This window comes from Bos grunniens, chromosome 5 (genome assembly GCF_055505025.1).
Source record: "Bos grunniens cultivar Pamir isolate PY7600 chromosome 5, Bosgru_T2T1.0, whole genome shotgun sequence".
NCBI lineage: Eukaryota > Metazoa > Chordata > Mammalia > Artiodactyla > Bovidae > Bos > Bos grunniens.
The window spans coordinates 72,059,712-72,076,974 of NC_141169.1; the positions used below are offsets into that span (position 1 = coordinate 72,059,712).

Here is a 17,263-nt window from a genome sequence, read left to right on the forward strand (position 1 = left end):
ATTCACTTTCTAATCCAGATGGAAAGCTATTTTACATGGTTGATTGTTGTGTTTATGCAGTTCTATATTCTGCTTATTTCATTTTGTATTATTTTACTGAACATATTTTCCATGTTCCTACAATAGTCTTCCTAGCCATCAAGTTGACTTACAGTGATTGACTTTTCTCCTCTGTTGGTTTCCCAGTCTTTTCAGATTCTGATTTGTCTATTTTATTGCTTCCTCTTCCTCCTTTCATGGATTTAATCTGTGCCATCTGATTATTCTGTATATCCTCACTCCTAGTTTGTCTGATTCATGACTTTCACTATGGGCTTTATAAGGGCTGAAGAGAATGAGCTTTGAAGATGATCCTTCCCAGTGGCAATTAGTGTTCAGTGATCTGTGTACATGACCTGCTCCAGCTCTTTCACACTGCATGGCTTGTGTTTGAGAGCCAGCCAGGCCATGGGGCATGGTCTAGTTAAACTCTATTCTAGTTAAACTCTAGTAATGGGCTCTGAATGTTAGAGACTGAAGGTAACTCAGAGGTGATTCTTTATGACTTCATTATTTTACAGATAAGACAGCTGAGGTTCAAAGAGGTTAAAAGACTTGATCATGGTTCTGGAACCAGGGAGCAGGGTTTTGAAACTTCATTCCTTGACCTCAAAGTTTCATTCTCTTTCTTCAATAGCATCTATTTTAAATTTGTTGAAAAGGAAATTCATTTTTTATTGCTGTACCATTAGAATGAGAATTTACATTGTAGAATTAAACTTATGCTAATTTTGTTGCCAGGTTTATCTGAATATTGTTTACTGGGAAGATAAAAAAATTCATAATGCAATTTTCAGTTAGATCCATACTTTGAAATTATCTGGACTGTTACAGGAGAAATGCTTGATGATTCATGTCTATTGGATGATAACTTCACCTGTGTTGTGAATGTTCACTTGTCTCTTGGCCTGTTGATTCACTTGTTACTACCATCCAATAGTCATATCAACTGAGCTTACCTGTTCAGAGATAAAGAGCAGATCAGTCTTTGTCCCAAAATAGCCAGGGCAACATTGGTACTAGCAACCTGCAGAATACAAAGGCATTCATTAGTAAGATGAGTGAATTTGTCTATTTTGGCCACAAATATCACTACCCATAGCAGAAACATAAACTTTACTTTCATCTTAAAAAATATTGAAAAGAAAGAGCTCTTGAAAATACTGTCTTGCAGGTAGGGAGACTATAAAGACTTTCTGTTTGCAGATCTCCTTTAAATTATTTTTCATTTTCTTCTAATCTCTATTTTCCATGTATGTGTAAGTATGTGTGTATGTTTGTGTGTGTGTGTGTGTAGCATCTCACTTAGGTTCATTGTTCAGTCGTTTTCTCTCAGATTGCATTTGGCCTTCATCTATTCAAATAAACTTGAACTCCACCTTGATGGACTTATTAAAAAAATTGGTTATTAATGTAAATGAAGCAGAGGAAAGGGCACACAGCATGTGGGGAAGGGTTGGGAGCCATTGAATGAGAACTGGCCTCCATACCTTCCTCTACCTCAGTCTCAACCTTGCCCCCTCCCCTAATTGATGGAGCTCATCCCATCCCTCCAAACATTTGGTAGAGCCTGCAGGTCAGTGGTCTATTGCACAGACAGGATTGGTATCCATAGGCTGCCCTCCTGTCCCCACAGACTTACAAAGTCCATGGAAACGATGGTTTCCGCAGTCAAGTTCTTGGGCTGGGTGAGTATCATGATGGAGGCGGGGATGTCCAGGGTGAAGTTACCTGGTAGTAAACTGATCACAGGAGGCTCTGTTGCCAAGACCTGTACCATGAAGGGCTTGGACAAGATGTAGAGTTCTGCAATCTGCCCACATTCAGGGAAAGAGAGAGATCGGGAGTCATGAGATGAGGAGGAGATATCACAAATCTGGGGTGGCCTGTGGTGATTAATCTTACATCATCACAGTTAGAAAAAAGCTCTTTAATAATAATACCAATAACAACATAGGATTAAGAACAGCTGGCATTTACTGAACACATACTGTGTATCAGGCACATGTTAGAACTTTCAGTATTATTTCATTCAATGTCCACAAAATCCTTGTGAGGCAGGTTCTATCAGGATTCCCATTTCACAACTAAAGAGAATGAGCCTTAGAGAGATTAATTTTCTCAAGGTTTCAGGCAGGTAAGTTGTAGAACTAGGGTTCAAGTCTAGGTCTATCTGACTTACAATCCTTGCTCTAAACCCAGGAAGCTACACGAGCACCTCTGGGGCCTCCAGGGCAAACCTGACCCTTTCAGTACACTGTGCCCAGTACTCAGGTGCCACGCCACCATGATCTTAGTAGTTGCTTGACTAGGGTTTCAAATGGGTTCCTGGTTGCTTCGATGGTAGAGAATCTACCTGGAATGCGAGAGACCCAGATTCGATTCCTGGGTCGGGAAGATCCCCTGGTGAAGGGAATGGCAGCCCACTCCAGTATTGTTGCCTGGAGAATTCCATGGACAGAGGAGCCTGGCAAGCTATAGCCCATGGGGTCGCAAAGAGTTGGACACAACTGAGCGGCTAACACTACTACTACTAAGGTTACAAATGGAAGCCCTGTTCCTTCCTTTCCCATTTAAAGTAATTATTTCAAGAGCGGTGGAACTTATAGAAGGAAGAGAGGATTTATTCTGTGAATGTACAATGTCTTCACTAGAAACTTGTATTGTTCAGTTAGTATTTGTAGAAATTTGATTAAAAGACAAAACTCTTGGGACTTCCCTGGTGGTCCAGTGGCTAAGACTCCATGCTCCCAATGTAGGGGGCCTGGATTCAGTCCTAGGTCAGGGAATGATATAGACCTCACATGCCACAGCTGAAGATCCCGCATGTGGCACTATAAATAAATAAGTACTTTACCCAGGCCCCCTACATTGGGAGCATGGAGTCTTAGCCACTGGACCACCAGAGTGAAGTAAGCCAGAAAGAAAAACACCAAAACAGTATACTAATGCATATATATGGAATTTAGAAAGATGGTAACGACAACCCTGTATGCAAGACAGCAAAAAAGACACAGATGTATAGAACAGTCTTTTGGACTCTGTGCGGAGGGAGGGGGGATGATTTGGGAGAATGGCATTAAAACATGTATAATATCATATAAGAAACGAATCGCCAGTCCAGGTTCGATGCAGGATACAGGAAGCTTGGGGCTGGTGCACTGGGATGACCCAGAGGGATGGTATGGGGAGGGAGGTGGGAGGGGCATTCAGGATGGGGAACATGTATACACCCGTGGTGGATGCATGTTGATGTATGGTGAAACCAATACAATATTGTAAAGTAAAAAAATAAATAAATAAATAAAAAAGAAAAAAAAAACCTCTTAAGAAGGGAAATATAGATGCAAGCTTGAACCAAAAAGGAATACAAAGTCTTCCAGAAATAACTGCAATGAAAGCAAATACACCATTAAGGAGTCAAACCCTGAGCACTCACCCGGGAGAGCATGTTGCCATGGGCTTGAGAGTTGTGAAGCAAATGGTTGGAAATCTGGAAAATCAAGAACATCATGTCACTGGAAGGTTTACACCTGGGTTGTATTTTCAGGGAAAATGCAGCATTCTTTATAATTTTTATGAATCGTGAAGCTGTTGCACCAGAAATGCCTAGGGTTTGAAGGTAATCTATCGATTCATAGCCCAGACACAGGAACTCAGAGGCCCACAGAAGTAAAGTCACTTGCCCTTAGGTCACACAGGAAGCTACATTGCTTTGAGAAGTACCTTTTAACCTTGAGGACACAGTGTACATCATATAGGTATGACCCATATGTAAATGTTTTACAGTGGTTAACAAGAAGTCTTGTTTTATTGTCCTCATTTTCAGAGATTACTGAGATAAACAATGCATAAGCAATTTATCTTCACAGATGAATGGTTTTCAGGTCTGATACTAGAAATATCTCATTCTCAGCGGTGTCTGGGAGCCAGTGTTGCCACCAGCATTTTGAACATAAGATTTATAACTACATGTATAATTGGGAACTAGAGAATGGAAAGAGTCATAAGGGATACTCAATGAAAGTTGTTAGCTGACTGGCTGCAGAGAGTGTTCTCATTATAAAAGGGAGGGGCATGACAAAGAGGTCAGTGAATATCTGTGCTATTTACTGATCATTGTAGATGTCAATTGTAATTACCAATAGGAGAAATCTTTATGTTGGCATAACACAAACAATAATAATAAACATGTATGGAGCATGTATTCTGTGTTAGGTACTGGCCTGAATACTTTACATATATGTAAACCTCTTTAATGCCCAAAACAACCCCATGTGTATGGATTTATTATTATTCCTATTTTCCAAATGATGAAAATCTGGCATAGAGATGTTAGGTACATTGAAATTGCCAAAATTTCACAGGTATTCATCACAGGGAATAAGTAGTGAAGGGGGGTCTTAGTATTATTTAAGATCAGTCTAGAAGAACATAAAAAGCTGAAATTGGCAGAACTGGAAACCCAGCAACTCTCCAATTCATATCAACATTCATTCTGCAATCCCTTTATTCATTGTCCTGCTAGAAGTGATAGTGTCTGCAAAGGCCCAGGAATAAGAACATAACAACCCCTGTAATGGGATACTTAAAATAAGATTAAATGTTGGTGTCGATTGTTATCATCCATCAACATTCCTCACCTCTTTTGTGGTGAGAGTGAAGCTGAAAGCCCCAGCTGTAAAATAAGCATAGGATGCAGATTTAAAGAAATACTCGGAGATTCCAATGTAGAGCATAGAGTCACTGCGTTCCGGGAGCACAAAAGGAACTGATGGGAAGGGGGGATATCGGAGACTTTTCAACGGGTAGAAAACGCCCTGTGGGGAAATAGAAAGACCAGTGTATTAGGGGAAGACAGCTGTGTAGGGTTAAAAGGACGTGGACCCACTCAAGTCAGAATACGGAAAATTGCAGAAACTCAGTAGGGATGAGAAAACCGTGAGTCCTCTGACTGCTTGACTACGGGCTATGTTTCAACGCTTTGATGACTTCTTGAGCAGATCCACCCTGGGGTGTAATCTGGCGAGAGCGTCCTTGTTGGTCCTCTTCTCAGAGAAAGGAAGGCAAGTGCCTGTATCTGGAGGGGACAGCTCTGGATAGTTCCCAAAGTGCCATGTAGAAAATTAAAGATGTCAAACCTCTGATCTACAAAACCCATGACTTCTGAGCATCTGGGGCATCATAGACACAAAAGGACCCAGGACGCTACGTGGCTTAAAGCATTTTTGTGACATTTTAAATGCTGACCTCATTAGCTATAGGTTGTTATTACAAAATGGTGTCTCATGTAACGTTTAACTGATTTGAATGACTCTGAGTCCTTGAAACATAAGTCTGTATGCATTTAAAAAAACAATGATATTAACTTTGGAGCAAAATAACGTAACCACAGTTAATCACTTTTCTAGAATCAGCACACACCATTATCATGTGCTAATGGCCCTGACCAAGATCAGCAGCCCTCAGTTAAATTCACTAACCTGAGAGTTAGGAATAAATAGAAGTATCAATATTTATAATATATGGATCTGTTGAGTTCTAATAAATGCAGACTATCTTACTTGCTGCCTCTTAGCCTCAAACCTTACTCCCAGAGGTAAAGACAACATGATACTTTTCTTGAAGAAGGCAGACATATGTTATGTAATCCAAACAATCATTTACCAATCAAGAAAGTGTTCAAGAGTCTTTTAAAGGAACATAAACATGAGAGAATTCCTTGAAAGAAAATTAAATTATTGGAAGAGAACGTAGTTATATTTCCTTCTGCACATAATGTTTGTTCCTCGAATATTGGCTGTTAATGGCCAAAATCAGAACTCTGATGATGACAAAATTACCTTCAAATTGAGGTCAAAGTAATTCTCAGTAATTTCTGGGGAACTGATTAGGGAATAATCCAGCAGAGTATAGTTGTCAATCTTTCTTAAAACTAAAAAACAAAGAAAAAAGAAAATTTACATTCATACAGGTATAGTATAACACGATTAATGTTTATCCAGAACAATATAATTCTGAATCCTCTGTTATTTAAAACAAAATTAACTATTACCCCATTTCTTACATAACACTTGCTCACTTTTCAAAACTCAGGAAAAGTAGATAAATCAAAAGAAGAAAATAAAAACTTTCATTTGTCACATTGCCCTGAGAGAAACATCAATAAAGTTTTGGCTGTTGTTGTTTAGTCACTAAGCTGTGTCTTGACTTTTTGTGAACCCATGGATTACAGCACCCCAGGCTTCCCTGTCGTTCACCATGTCCTGGAGTTTGCTCAAATTCATGTCCATTGGTACACCAAATTTTCGTCCATATCCTGTTATACATGCTCCCAAAGTGAAGAAATTTGCCCACAGCAAGCTAGGGCGTGCGACTCTTCTACTGGTTCTTTCCTCATCTTTTCTACATCTTCTTACTCTTTCCCTACCTCGCCAATCTGTTATTTTTTATTCATCTATCTGCATCCACTCATCAATCCATCTGTCCAGACACCATCTCCTTTCATCCCTTGTTTATTAAACTACTATGAGTTAGGCACTGTGCTTGGTGTTAGGGACACAGATGAGTCAAAGTTCCTCCCCTCAAGGAACTCAAGGTGGAACAGGAAATTAACACAATGTAATAAGAGCAGATCTATAGCTGAGCTCTGGATGGTCCAGCTACAAACTGAGTCTTATAGTCTTCCCCACCTTGGTATCAATAAATCCATTTCTTCCAGTTTTTCAGATGCTCAACATAAACCCTGGGGTCATCCATCCCTGATTCTTTTCATGATCCACATTCAATGTGTCAGCAAGTACCACTGTCTCTACCCTCCAGGTACATCTGGAACCTGAACGCCTCTCACCATCTTCCTCACTTCATCCAGGCCCCTCCCTTCCTTGCTCATATGGGTCACTGTGGCAATCTCTTAAGTGGTCTCCCTGCCTCCACCTTTGACCCTGTCCTATAATTAATAGAAGCCAGAGTGATCTCCTTAAAATATAAGTCAGGACATGCAAGGTGCCACCAGGACTCTCCAACAACTTCTCATCTCAGACTAAGAGCCAGCCTTCGTGATGACCTATAGAACTCTGAAGCTCTAACCATCTGCTTTCCCCTCTTTGACCTTGTTTCCTGATACTTCCCCCTCGTTCCTTCTGTTTCCAGTATGGTCTCCTAACAGTTCCTCCAAGGCACTCAGCATGTTCCCACAGGGGCCTTTGAGCTTGAGTTTTCCTCTGACTGGAAAGTCCTTCATCCAGATTTAGGAGCAGCTGCTCCCTACTATGGAGAAGGCAACGGTATCCCACTCCAGTACTCTTGCCTGGAAAATCCCATGGACGGAGGAGCCTGGTAGGCTGCAGTCCATGGGGTCGCTACGAGTCAGACACGACTGAGCGACTTCACTTTCACTTTTCACTTTCATACATTGGAGAAGGAAATGGCAACCCACTCCAGTGTTCTTGCCTGGAGAATCCCAGGGACGAGGGAGCCTGGTGGGCTGCCGTCTCAGGGGTCGCACAGAGTCGGACACGACTGAAGCGACTTAGCAGCAGCAGCAGCAGCAGCTCCCTACTTCATTCAGGTCCTTACTCTAATGCCACTTGTTCAGGGGTGCCTTTCCCGGCCAGGCTATTTTAAACAGCCCCCACTCCCGCCCCCGCCCCACTGCCAGCAAGTTCCTTCCCTGCTTTAGTTTTCGTCTTACCATTTATTGCAATGATACTGTAGATGTTACTAATTATCTTGCTGGCTGGCTGTCTCCTCTCACTAGCCCCATAAGGGCAGGTATTTCTGTCTCCTAGGCTCACTGCTGCATCTCCAGCACCAAGAATAGCACCCAGCCTATTCCAGGGGCTCAGCACATCATTGGGGGATGAGTGGATGGAGTGCAAAGAGATAGAAACACCCAAAGTATCAGGTGAGCATTGAGGAACTGGAACTATGCCTGAGCGGAGGGAATGGACAAGAAATGGCTGAGGGACAGGAAGCAGAAGGAGCTGTGCTTAGCACAGTGCTGGCAGAGAGACAGGTACTCAGTAAATATCTCTTAAGTGAATAAATGGATGAAGAGGAGAGAAGGCTTTTCTAGACAGAGAGGACAGCAAGGTGGGAGGCAAGGGTGTGAGGAAGGAGAAGCAGTTTGATGGCTGGAGCAGCTAGAGGTGGAAGATGAAGTTCAGAGAGGTGAGGAGGAGCCGGACCATGACAGGCAGGTCTTGTAGTCCATGTTAAGGGATTTGGACTTGATCCTGAAGGCAGCTATAGGAACCACCAAAGGGATTAGAACCAGGGGTAACTGATCAGGATGAGCATCCATCATTCTGAAGAGGATGGGTTTAGTACCAGAGCTGGGATTCAAGCTCACGAGAGTTTAATCCTCTGCCTTGCATCTTGTCTCCTGAAGCCATCTCCTCCTGCAGTGAAGCTAGCTAACCAGCAGAAAAGAGCAGGCCCTACACACTCGGGTCAGTCCCTGCGTGCTCCTCCCTGCAGCGGCACTAGTTTGCAGAGGGGAAAGCAGACCGGAGAGCTGGAGCAAAGCCCACCTGGAGAGCACCTGAGTGCAGGGTGGGAGAAGAAGCACCCGGAAGAGACGGCTCTAGGACTCACCCTCCAGCATGCTGAGATTGGCATTCAGTGCCTCCACCTCACCTGTGATAATGGGACAGAGCTGGCCATAAAAGGAAAAAAAAAAATGCAAGTTATCACATTGTACTGGACATCTCTGTTTCAGGGCCTAGACCGCGCCCACAAAGGCCTTTCAGTGAGAAGACCTTCTCCCTTTGGACTTTCCCTTAAATGTTTCCCTTAAATGAATTGATGTCCATGGGCCTCAAGTTCCTAGTGAGTGGGTGGTGTGCCACTGAATGCTGGCTCATCTTCAGAGCAACTGGGACTACACCCAGCTTGCCCCATCAAAGAACGAGCTCTTGGCTTTCCTTCCTGCGGCACGAAAGGACGTGTGCCCAGTCCATGTGCTATGACACCTGGGGAACCTGCTGAGCCTCTCCTGATGGCAGGGATGCCCCTGCCTCTTGCCTCCACTGCTAGCGTGCCAGGCCCTGCCCTGGGAGAGTTAGATCAGGGACTTGACTTCCTTGCTGGGCTGCTTTGAGAGCTCATTTGATCAAACATCTACTTAGATCAGAACCCCTTTTGGAATCAGAAAAGCAATCTTGAATCACTCCCAAGCACATCTGTAGGAAGGAGGAAAAGTACCGAGGTGGGTGCCATGTGCTAAGCATACGCTGAACACTCAGTGTGGGGGTTACAAGCAGAGGCTCAGGAGCCTGACTGCCTGGCCTTGGATGCCTTGGCAAGTTCCTTGTACTCTTTTGCCTCACCCCCCTCATCTGCAACACGTGGATGATAATTGCATCTGCTATGTCATAAGCATTCAATGAATGTTACCGATTGTTAACCTCATTCTGTCTTCACTACAGTCCTGAGGGGCAGGCACTACTGTCCTTTATTTACAGATGGGAAAACTGAAGCTTAGAGAAGGTGATCAAGTAGATCAGCAGGATTTGAAATCTGGTCTGACATGGCTAGACCACTGTGGTCGGAGCATTCCTGTCCTTTTCCAGTGACACAGAGGGAACCCTAGAAGCAAAGCATCTATGAGCTCCATGTCATATATAAACTCCAGGCAAGCTTAACTATCGGCTTCTTTTTGGAGGCCAAAGGACCATGACTCGTTTTGAACGATGGATGAGCAAGGGTGGGGTCTCTTAAGGTGACAGCACTCTTTCCCAGCCACTCTTTAATATGCACATTCGCTGGCACTCAGCAAATTCCAGGTCAGGATGGAGAAAGATAGGAAAGCTTCAGCATCCTTGGGCAAGCCGGGCAACCTTGTTGGACAAGCTGCTTAATGTTTCTGTGTGTCAATTTGCTCATCAAGTTCATTATCTACCTCCTGCCTTCTGAGCATTGAATTCAACACAAGGAGGATGGAGACAGCCAGACACCATCCTTGCTCCTCTTTTCCAGAGATGAATCTCCTTTCTTTTCCCTGTCCTCCTCACCCGTCTCCTTGTCTCTCCAGAAACATGTGAAGTGTTCAGGGAAGATACTGTCAGGATTAGAAAGAGGGCTCACCACCAATTCCATCTTTTCCTTCTCCAAATGCTGACTTCTGGAATCAGGAAGTCACCTTAACTTACACTATTTCACTTGGCTGGAAATATCCATTCTTTTCTCCCATTCCTTACCTATTCAAATCCTACCTGTAATTCAAGGCCAAGTTCAAGACCTGCACCCTCCAAAAGTATCCCCCAGGATACTTCCAGGATCTATTTATTTAATTTTTCCATTTCTCTGAACCCCTTCAGTTCAATCTAAGGACAACATAGGTATGTACAAGATTCAAATACATATTCAGTTAGTTTCCCAAGTCTGAACTGGGTTTTCCTAAACAGAGGAGCGTATTCCTTTTGCATATCCCCAACAGACTATAGCCTAGTGCTGGGCATACAGTAGGCACACAATAATCCAAATCTTTTTGATTGTTTGCCCACCCTGAGGTCAGGATTTGAGGGAAGGAGTGCTGTTTTATGTATCTCTATATCTCTAGCACCAACCATAGTATTTGGCACATAGCAGGCACTTGAGAAACTATTAAGCTGCAAAGGGTAATGTTTGTGAAAGTGCCTTGGGGAGTGCTTAGCACACAGCTGGTGCTCAGGCAAGGTTTATTGACTTAGAGTTCATCAAAGCATGGTAGAACTGCTGCTGACAGCATGTCACTGTGGCTGGATAATCTTTAAGGACTTACCATTTCATTTAATTTCTTTAAAATGGGTTTCTCCATGGGCTCAGCGAAGGAGTTATATAGGACACTAGGGAAAAAAATTTTTTTTTTAAGGCTTATACAGAATCATATCTGCCAGTTGATAACCACCCCTAGGAGCCGCCTGAGAATCCAGCCACAGCCTGGCCACTGCCCACCAGGGTGCCCTTGCTCACCTGAGCTCTCCAGAAAACGAGACGTCAGCATGGCTCACTTGAGCATAGCAGTCTTGGAGCTTCAGGATAGGGTGACCAAAGTCATTTCGGGACAGGACAACTATACCAGTGAAATAGACCCCAGAGAGAAACAGGTCAGCTGCTCCTGTGTCTTGGCTGTTGAGAGAAAAAGTGCAAGGTTACCCAAGCCTGGGCAGGGGTGGAGATGGATCTTGTTCCTCTGAATCTACGCCCATAGGAGGGCTTACCCATAGGCTGTAAGCCCCAGGAGGGCAGGAACCTCATCACCTCTGGATTCCTGGTACTTAACAACAGATAGGGGTGGAGCTGAATGGATATTTACTGAACAAATGAAGTAACAAATGTGCGAATGGTGACAGCTCTAGGCACCTTGTAGGTATTTCATCCTGAGTGCTCTGGCCTCCATCGTGGTTGGGCATGTTTTAATATTAACCACAATTGATATATGAAGCTTGTTTGGAGGGAGAACATAGGGGTAAAGTGGCCACAGCTTATTTAGGACGGGCATCTAGATGGGAAGGTGACACTTAGATGTCGTATGTGAACTCCTTGATGGTGTTCATCTCCAGGCCCCAGGATTTACCTTGTGGCTTGACACAGAATAAGCACTCAATCTATGGTTGATAAGTCAGCAAGGAAATGAATAATACATGACTCTCTGCTTCTTATGAGGGAAAGTGTTATTTTTCTACTGTCTATAAGACTAGAGTTCTTGAGAGGGAGATGAGTGGTATTCAGTACCATTTGTAAATGGATGCAGTAGGCACTCAATAAATGGATGTTGAACGACCAAATGGGTGAATGAATGTGTTATCCTAGGGGAATCAACCAAGGCAGACCTAAACATTTCACTCAGGATAGTGACTTGCACATAGTAGGCAGTTTATAAGTGCACCTTGAACTTGATCCTTTCTTTCTACAGAAGAGTGCAAAGGCCTTTTGGTAGAGGGAGGATTGGGCTCAAGCTGACTACCCTCCTCCAACCTCCTTATGAGGTAGGAAGGCTTATTTACAAGCAGTTGTCCTTACAGTTAGGGAAACATGTTCAAAGACTAGCTCAAGGTCAGATGGCGATTCACTGGGACTCTGAAATGTTAAGCTCATGTCAATGCCTCTAACAATCAGGGACTTCTAGCTCTTAGGAAATCTTAAATGGCACATTGATCAGCGGCTCTGCCACTGATGCTTTTCAGGCCCCTCTCCCTTGTCCCCAGAAAAGATATTCTGTTTTAAATCTCTCCTTGAAGAATGCACTTGAGAAAGATGGTTAATGTCAGGTAGTTAGACTAGGAAAAAGGAGTCCAAAATAGTGGTGATTAAAAGACAAAGAAAGGAAAAAGCCTGCAAAAACAGAACAGAGTAAGGTCTGAGGACCAGAGTGAAAACATCAAGTGAAACAAACAGCCCTCCTGGCTAGCCCAATTTACACAGCGCAGGCTCAGGAGGAGGAGAAAAAACATGAAAAGAGGAGCCAAAATTGAGCCTCTCTCTTCTCTTCTCTTTGCTTCTTTTGGGTTGTCCCACCCTCACACCTCAAGGGTGTATTTTCCTTTGCTTGCCAAATAAAACTGAGCTGTAACCAAGCTGTAACACTGGTCCATCCATCGCTTCAAATTTTTGCTGTGGCGAGACAGAACCGAGGAAATTACACACTCCCCCGACAGTTAACGACTGAGGGAAAGAACCCTAATGTCAAATACATTGGCAAACATGTGCAGTTTTGATTTTTTTCTCCACTTCCCCCCAAAATAGCAGCAGACTTTTCAGTGGAATACTCACAAAAGTGGAGACTTGACTTCCCAGTCTGTGCTGATGTTGGTAGTTCCATGGTTGGTCAGAGCCTTGATTCCGACACCAGGAACAAAGGAGAGTGAAGTATTTGGAAATGAAAAGGCATTGATTTTTATGCTATAAAACAAGAAACAGAAAAATTAGTGCAACTCCCGTAGCACATATTTCAGTAAAGCAAAACCCAAAATGCAGTTGTAGAACTCTTGAAAGGAACAGGCAATTGTGAATTCCTATAGAGGAAGGGGGCTTCCCTGGTGGCTCAGATGGTCAAGAATCCACTTGCAATGCAGGAGACCCCAGTTCAATCCCTGGGTCTGGAAGATTCCCCTGGATAAGTGACTGGCAACCCACTCCAGTACTCTTGCCTGGAAAATCCCACGGACTGAGGAACCTGGTGGGCTACAGTCTATGGGGTCACAAAGGGTCAGACACGACTGAGTGACTAAGGCTTGCTTGAAGGTAGAGAAAGGACCCTCAGGTCTGCACTGCAGCCTCAGGGGACTGCTTCCTAATTCCCTTCAGACCCTTGGCAGGAAGCCCCTTGTATCTAGTGGAGGGGAGAAATGAGCAGGTTTAGAAGCAAATTTTCAAGTAATCAGTCTCCTTCTTTAGTTTCTCTAAAGACAGAATATTGCCATCAGGATCTTTCCCCTCAGCTGTTTCAGTATTTCTCAATGGGGGGAACATTCATATTTTGGATGGGACAATTATTTTTTATAGAGGACTGTTGGCAGGATATTTGGCATGTGTACCAACTAAATGCCAATAGTTCCCCCTCCCTCACAATCATCAGGACAGTAAACAGCCTGCCTTCCTTCCAAATGCCCTCTTATGTGGACAGTATTTTCCCTAGTTGAGAAACTTACTTTACAGCATGAACTCCTCCTAAGGATTCTCTGAGTGGTCACTGGTCACACAGGTAATTAGAGGCAGTAGGTGTGCCAGGCTGCAACAGCACAGGAGTGGCCTAGAGGAGCCACCCCCTGCCCGAGGTCAGGGGCAGCAGCGAGAGGAGCTACCCATGTCTGATGTCAGGGGAGGTGGCCGAGAGGAGCTACCCCACGTCTGAGGTCAGGGGCGGTGGCTGAGAAGAGCAACCCCACCTCGAAGGAGCGGTGGCTGCGTGGGCGAGGAGGGCCAAGAGGAGCTACTCCATGCTCAAGGTCAGGAGGGGTGGCCATGAGGAGATGCCCCTCGTCCAAGGTAAGGAGCAGTGGCTATGCTTTGCTGGAGCAGCCGTGAAGAGATACCCCACGACCAAGGTAAGAGAAACCCAAGTAAGACGGTAGGTGTCACGAGAGGGCATCAGAGGGCAAACACACTGAAACCATAATCACAGAAAACTAGCCAATCTGATCACATGGACCACAGCCTTGTCTAACTCAATGAAACTAAGCCATGCTGTGTGGGGCCACCCAAGACAGCCAGGTCATGGTGGAGAGGTCTGACAGAATGTGGTCCACTGGAGAAGGGAATGGCAAACCACTTCAGTATTCCTGCCTTGAGAACCCCATGAACAGTATGAAAAGGCAAAATGATAGGATACTGAAAGAGGAACTCCCCAGGTCAGTAGGTGCCCAATATGCTACTGGAGATCAGTGGAGAAATAACTCCAGAAAGAATGAAGGGATGGAGCCAAAGCAAAAACAATACCCAGTTGTGGATGTGACTGGTGATGGAAGCAAGGTCCGATGCTGTAAAGAGCAATATTGCATAGGAACCTGGAATGTCAGGTCCATGAATCAAGGCAAATTGGAAGTGGTCAAACAGGAGATGGCAAGAGTGAACATCAACATTCTAGGAATCAGTGAACTAAAATGGACTGGAATGGGTGAATTTAAGTCAGATGACCATTATATCTACTACTGCGGGCAGGAATCCCTCAGAAGAAATAGAGTAGCCATCGTGATCGACAAAAGAGTCCGAAATGCAGTACTTGGATGCAATCTCAAAAACGACAGAATGATCTCTGTTCATTCCCAAGGCAAACCATTCAATATCACAGTAATCCAAGCCTATGCCCCAACCAGTAATGCTGAAGAAGCTGAAAGTGAATGGTTCTACGAAGACCTACAAGACCTTTTAGAACTAACATCCAAGAAAGATGTCCTTTTCATTATAGGGGACTGGAATGCAAAAGTAGGAAGTCAAGAAACAGGAGTAACAGGCAAATTTGGCCTTGGAGTACGGAATGAAGCAGGGCAAAGGCTAATAGAGTTTTGCCAAGAGAACACACTGGTCATAGTGTTGTTGTTGTGTTGTTGTCCAACAACACAAGAGAAGACTCTACACATGGACATCACCAGATGGTCAACATCAACATCAAAATCAGATTGATTATATTCTTTGCAGCCAAAGATGGAGAAGCTCTATACAGTCAGCAAAAACAAGACCGGGAGCTGACTGTGGCTCAGATCATGAACTCCTTATTGCCAAATTCAGACTTAAATTGAAGAAAGTAGGGAAAACCACTAGACCATTCAGATATGACCTAAATCAAATCCCTTATGATTATATACAGTGGAAGTGAGAAATAGATTTAAGGGACTAGATCTGATGGACAGAGTGCCTGACAAACTATGGACGGAGGTTTGTGACATTGTACAGGAGACAGGGATCAAGACCATCCCCATGGAAAAGAAATGCAAAAAACCAAAATGGCTGTCTCAGGAGGTCTTACAAATAGATGTGAAAAGAAGAGAAGCAAAAAGCAAAGGACAAAAGGAAAGATATAAGCATCTGAATGCAGAGTTCCAAAGAATAGCAAGGAGAGATACGAAAGCCTTCCTCAGCGATTAGTGCAAAGAAATAGAGGAAAAAACAGAATGGGCAAGACTAGAGATCTCTTCAAGAAAATTAGAGATACTAAGGGAACATTTCATGCAAAGATGGACTCGATAAAGGACAGAAATGGTACGGACCTAACAGAAGCAGAAGATATCAAGAAGAGGTGGCAAGAATACACAGAAGAACTGTACAAAAAAGATCTTCATGACCAAGATAATCGTGATGGTGTGATCACTGACCTAGAGCCAGACATCCTGGAATGTGAAGTCAAGTGGGCCTTAGAAAGTATCACTATGAACAAAGCTAGTGGAGGTGATGGAATTCCAGTTGAGCTATTTCAAATCCTGAAACATGATGCTATGGAAGTGCTGCACTCAATATGCCAGCAAATTTGGGAAACTCAGCAGTGGCCACAGGACTGGAAAAGGTCAGTTTTCATTCCAATCCCAAAGAAAGGCAATGCCAAAGAATGCTCAAATTACCGCACAATTGCACTCATCTCACATGCTAGTAAAGTAATGCTCAAAATTCTCCAAGCCAGGCTTCAGCAATACATGAACTGTGAACTTCCAGATGTTCAAGCTGGTTTTAGAAAAGGCAGAGGAACTGGAGATCAAATTGCCAACATCCACTGGATCATCGAAAAAGCAAGAGAGTTCCAGAAAAACATCTATTTCTGCTTTATTGACTATGCCAAAGCCTTTGACTGTGTGGATCACAATAAACTGTGGGAAATTCTGAAAGAGATGGGAATACCAGACCACTTGACCTGCCTCTTGAGAAACCTATATGCAGGTCAGGAAGCAACAGTTAGAACTGGACATGGAACAACAGACTGGTTCCAAATAGGAAAAGGAGTATGTCAAGGCTGTATATTGTCACCCTGCTTATTTAACTTATATGCAGAGTACATCATAAGAAACGCTGGGCTGGAAGAAGCACAAGCTGGAATCAAGATTGCCAGGAGAAATCTCAATAACCTCAGATATGCAAATGACACCACCCTTATGGCAGAAAGTGAAGAGGAACTAAAAAGCCTCTTGATGAAAGTGAAAGTGGAGAGTGAAAAAGTTGGCTTAAAGCTCAACATTCAGAAAACGAAGATCATGGCATCCGGTCCCATCACTTCATGGGAAATAGATGGGGAAACAGTGGAAACAGTGTCAGACTATTTTTCTGGGCTCCAAAATCACTGAAGATGGTGACTGCAGCCATGAAATTAAAAGACGCTTACTCCTTGGAAGGAAAGTTATGACCAACCTAGATAGCATATTCAAAAGCAGAGACATTACTTTGCCAACAAAGGTCTGTCTAGTCAAGGCTATGATTTTTCCAGTGGTCATGTGTGGATGTGAGAATTGGACTGTGAAGAAAGCTGAGCGCCAAAGAATTGATGCTTTTGAACTGTAATGTTGGAGAAGACTCTTGAGAGTCCCTTGGACTGCAAGGAGGTCCAACCAGTCCATTCTAAAGGAGATCAGTCCTGGGTGTTCATTGGAAGGACTGATGCTAAAGCTGAAACTCCATTACTTTGGCCACCTCATGGGAAGAGTTGACTCATTGGAAAAGTCCCTGATGCTGGGAGGGATTGGGGGCAGGAGGAGAAGGGGACGGCAGAGGAAGAGATGGTTGGATGGCATCACCGACTCGATGGACATGAGTTTGCATG

At 43.8% G+C, this 17,263-nt stretch overlaps 1 protein-coding gene across 8 annotated transcripts in view; it reads right to left on the bottom strand.

Moving 5' to 3' along the window:
* Positions 1 to 17,263, bottom strand: part of BPIFC (BPI fold containing family C) — a 57,247-nt gene that overhangs the window by 13,448 nt on the left and 26,536 nt on the right. For 4 of the 8 annotated variants that reach the window (XM_086401189.1, XM_086401188.1, XM_086401190.1 and 1 more), the window contains 9 exons: positions 12,796 to 12,924; positions 10,996 to 11,151; positions 10,805 to 10,868; positions 8,638 to 8,698; positions 5,883 to 5,974; positions 4,683 to 4,859; positions 3,479 to 3,532; positions 1,682 to 1,852; positions 999 to 1,066 (listed from right to left, as the gene is read on the bottom strand). In XM_086401189.1, the coding sequence (XP_086257315.1) occupies positions 999 to 1,066; positions 1,682 to 1,852; positions 3,479 to 3,532; positions 4,683 to 4,859; positions 5,883 to 5,974; positions 8,638 to 8,698; positions 10,805 to 10,868; positions 10,996 to 11,151; positions 12,796 to 12,924 (972 nt within the window). The remainder of the gene's footprint in view (positions 1 to 998; positions 1,067 to 1,681; positions 1,853 to 3,478; positions 3,533 to 4,682; positions 4,860 to 5,882; positions 5,975 to 8,637; positions 8,699 to 10,804; positions 10,869 to 10,995; positions 11,152 to 12,795; positions 12,925 to 17,263) is intronic. The other 4 variants (XM_086401191.1, XM_086401192.1, XM_086401193.1 and 1 more) reach the window with 2 other exon arrangements.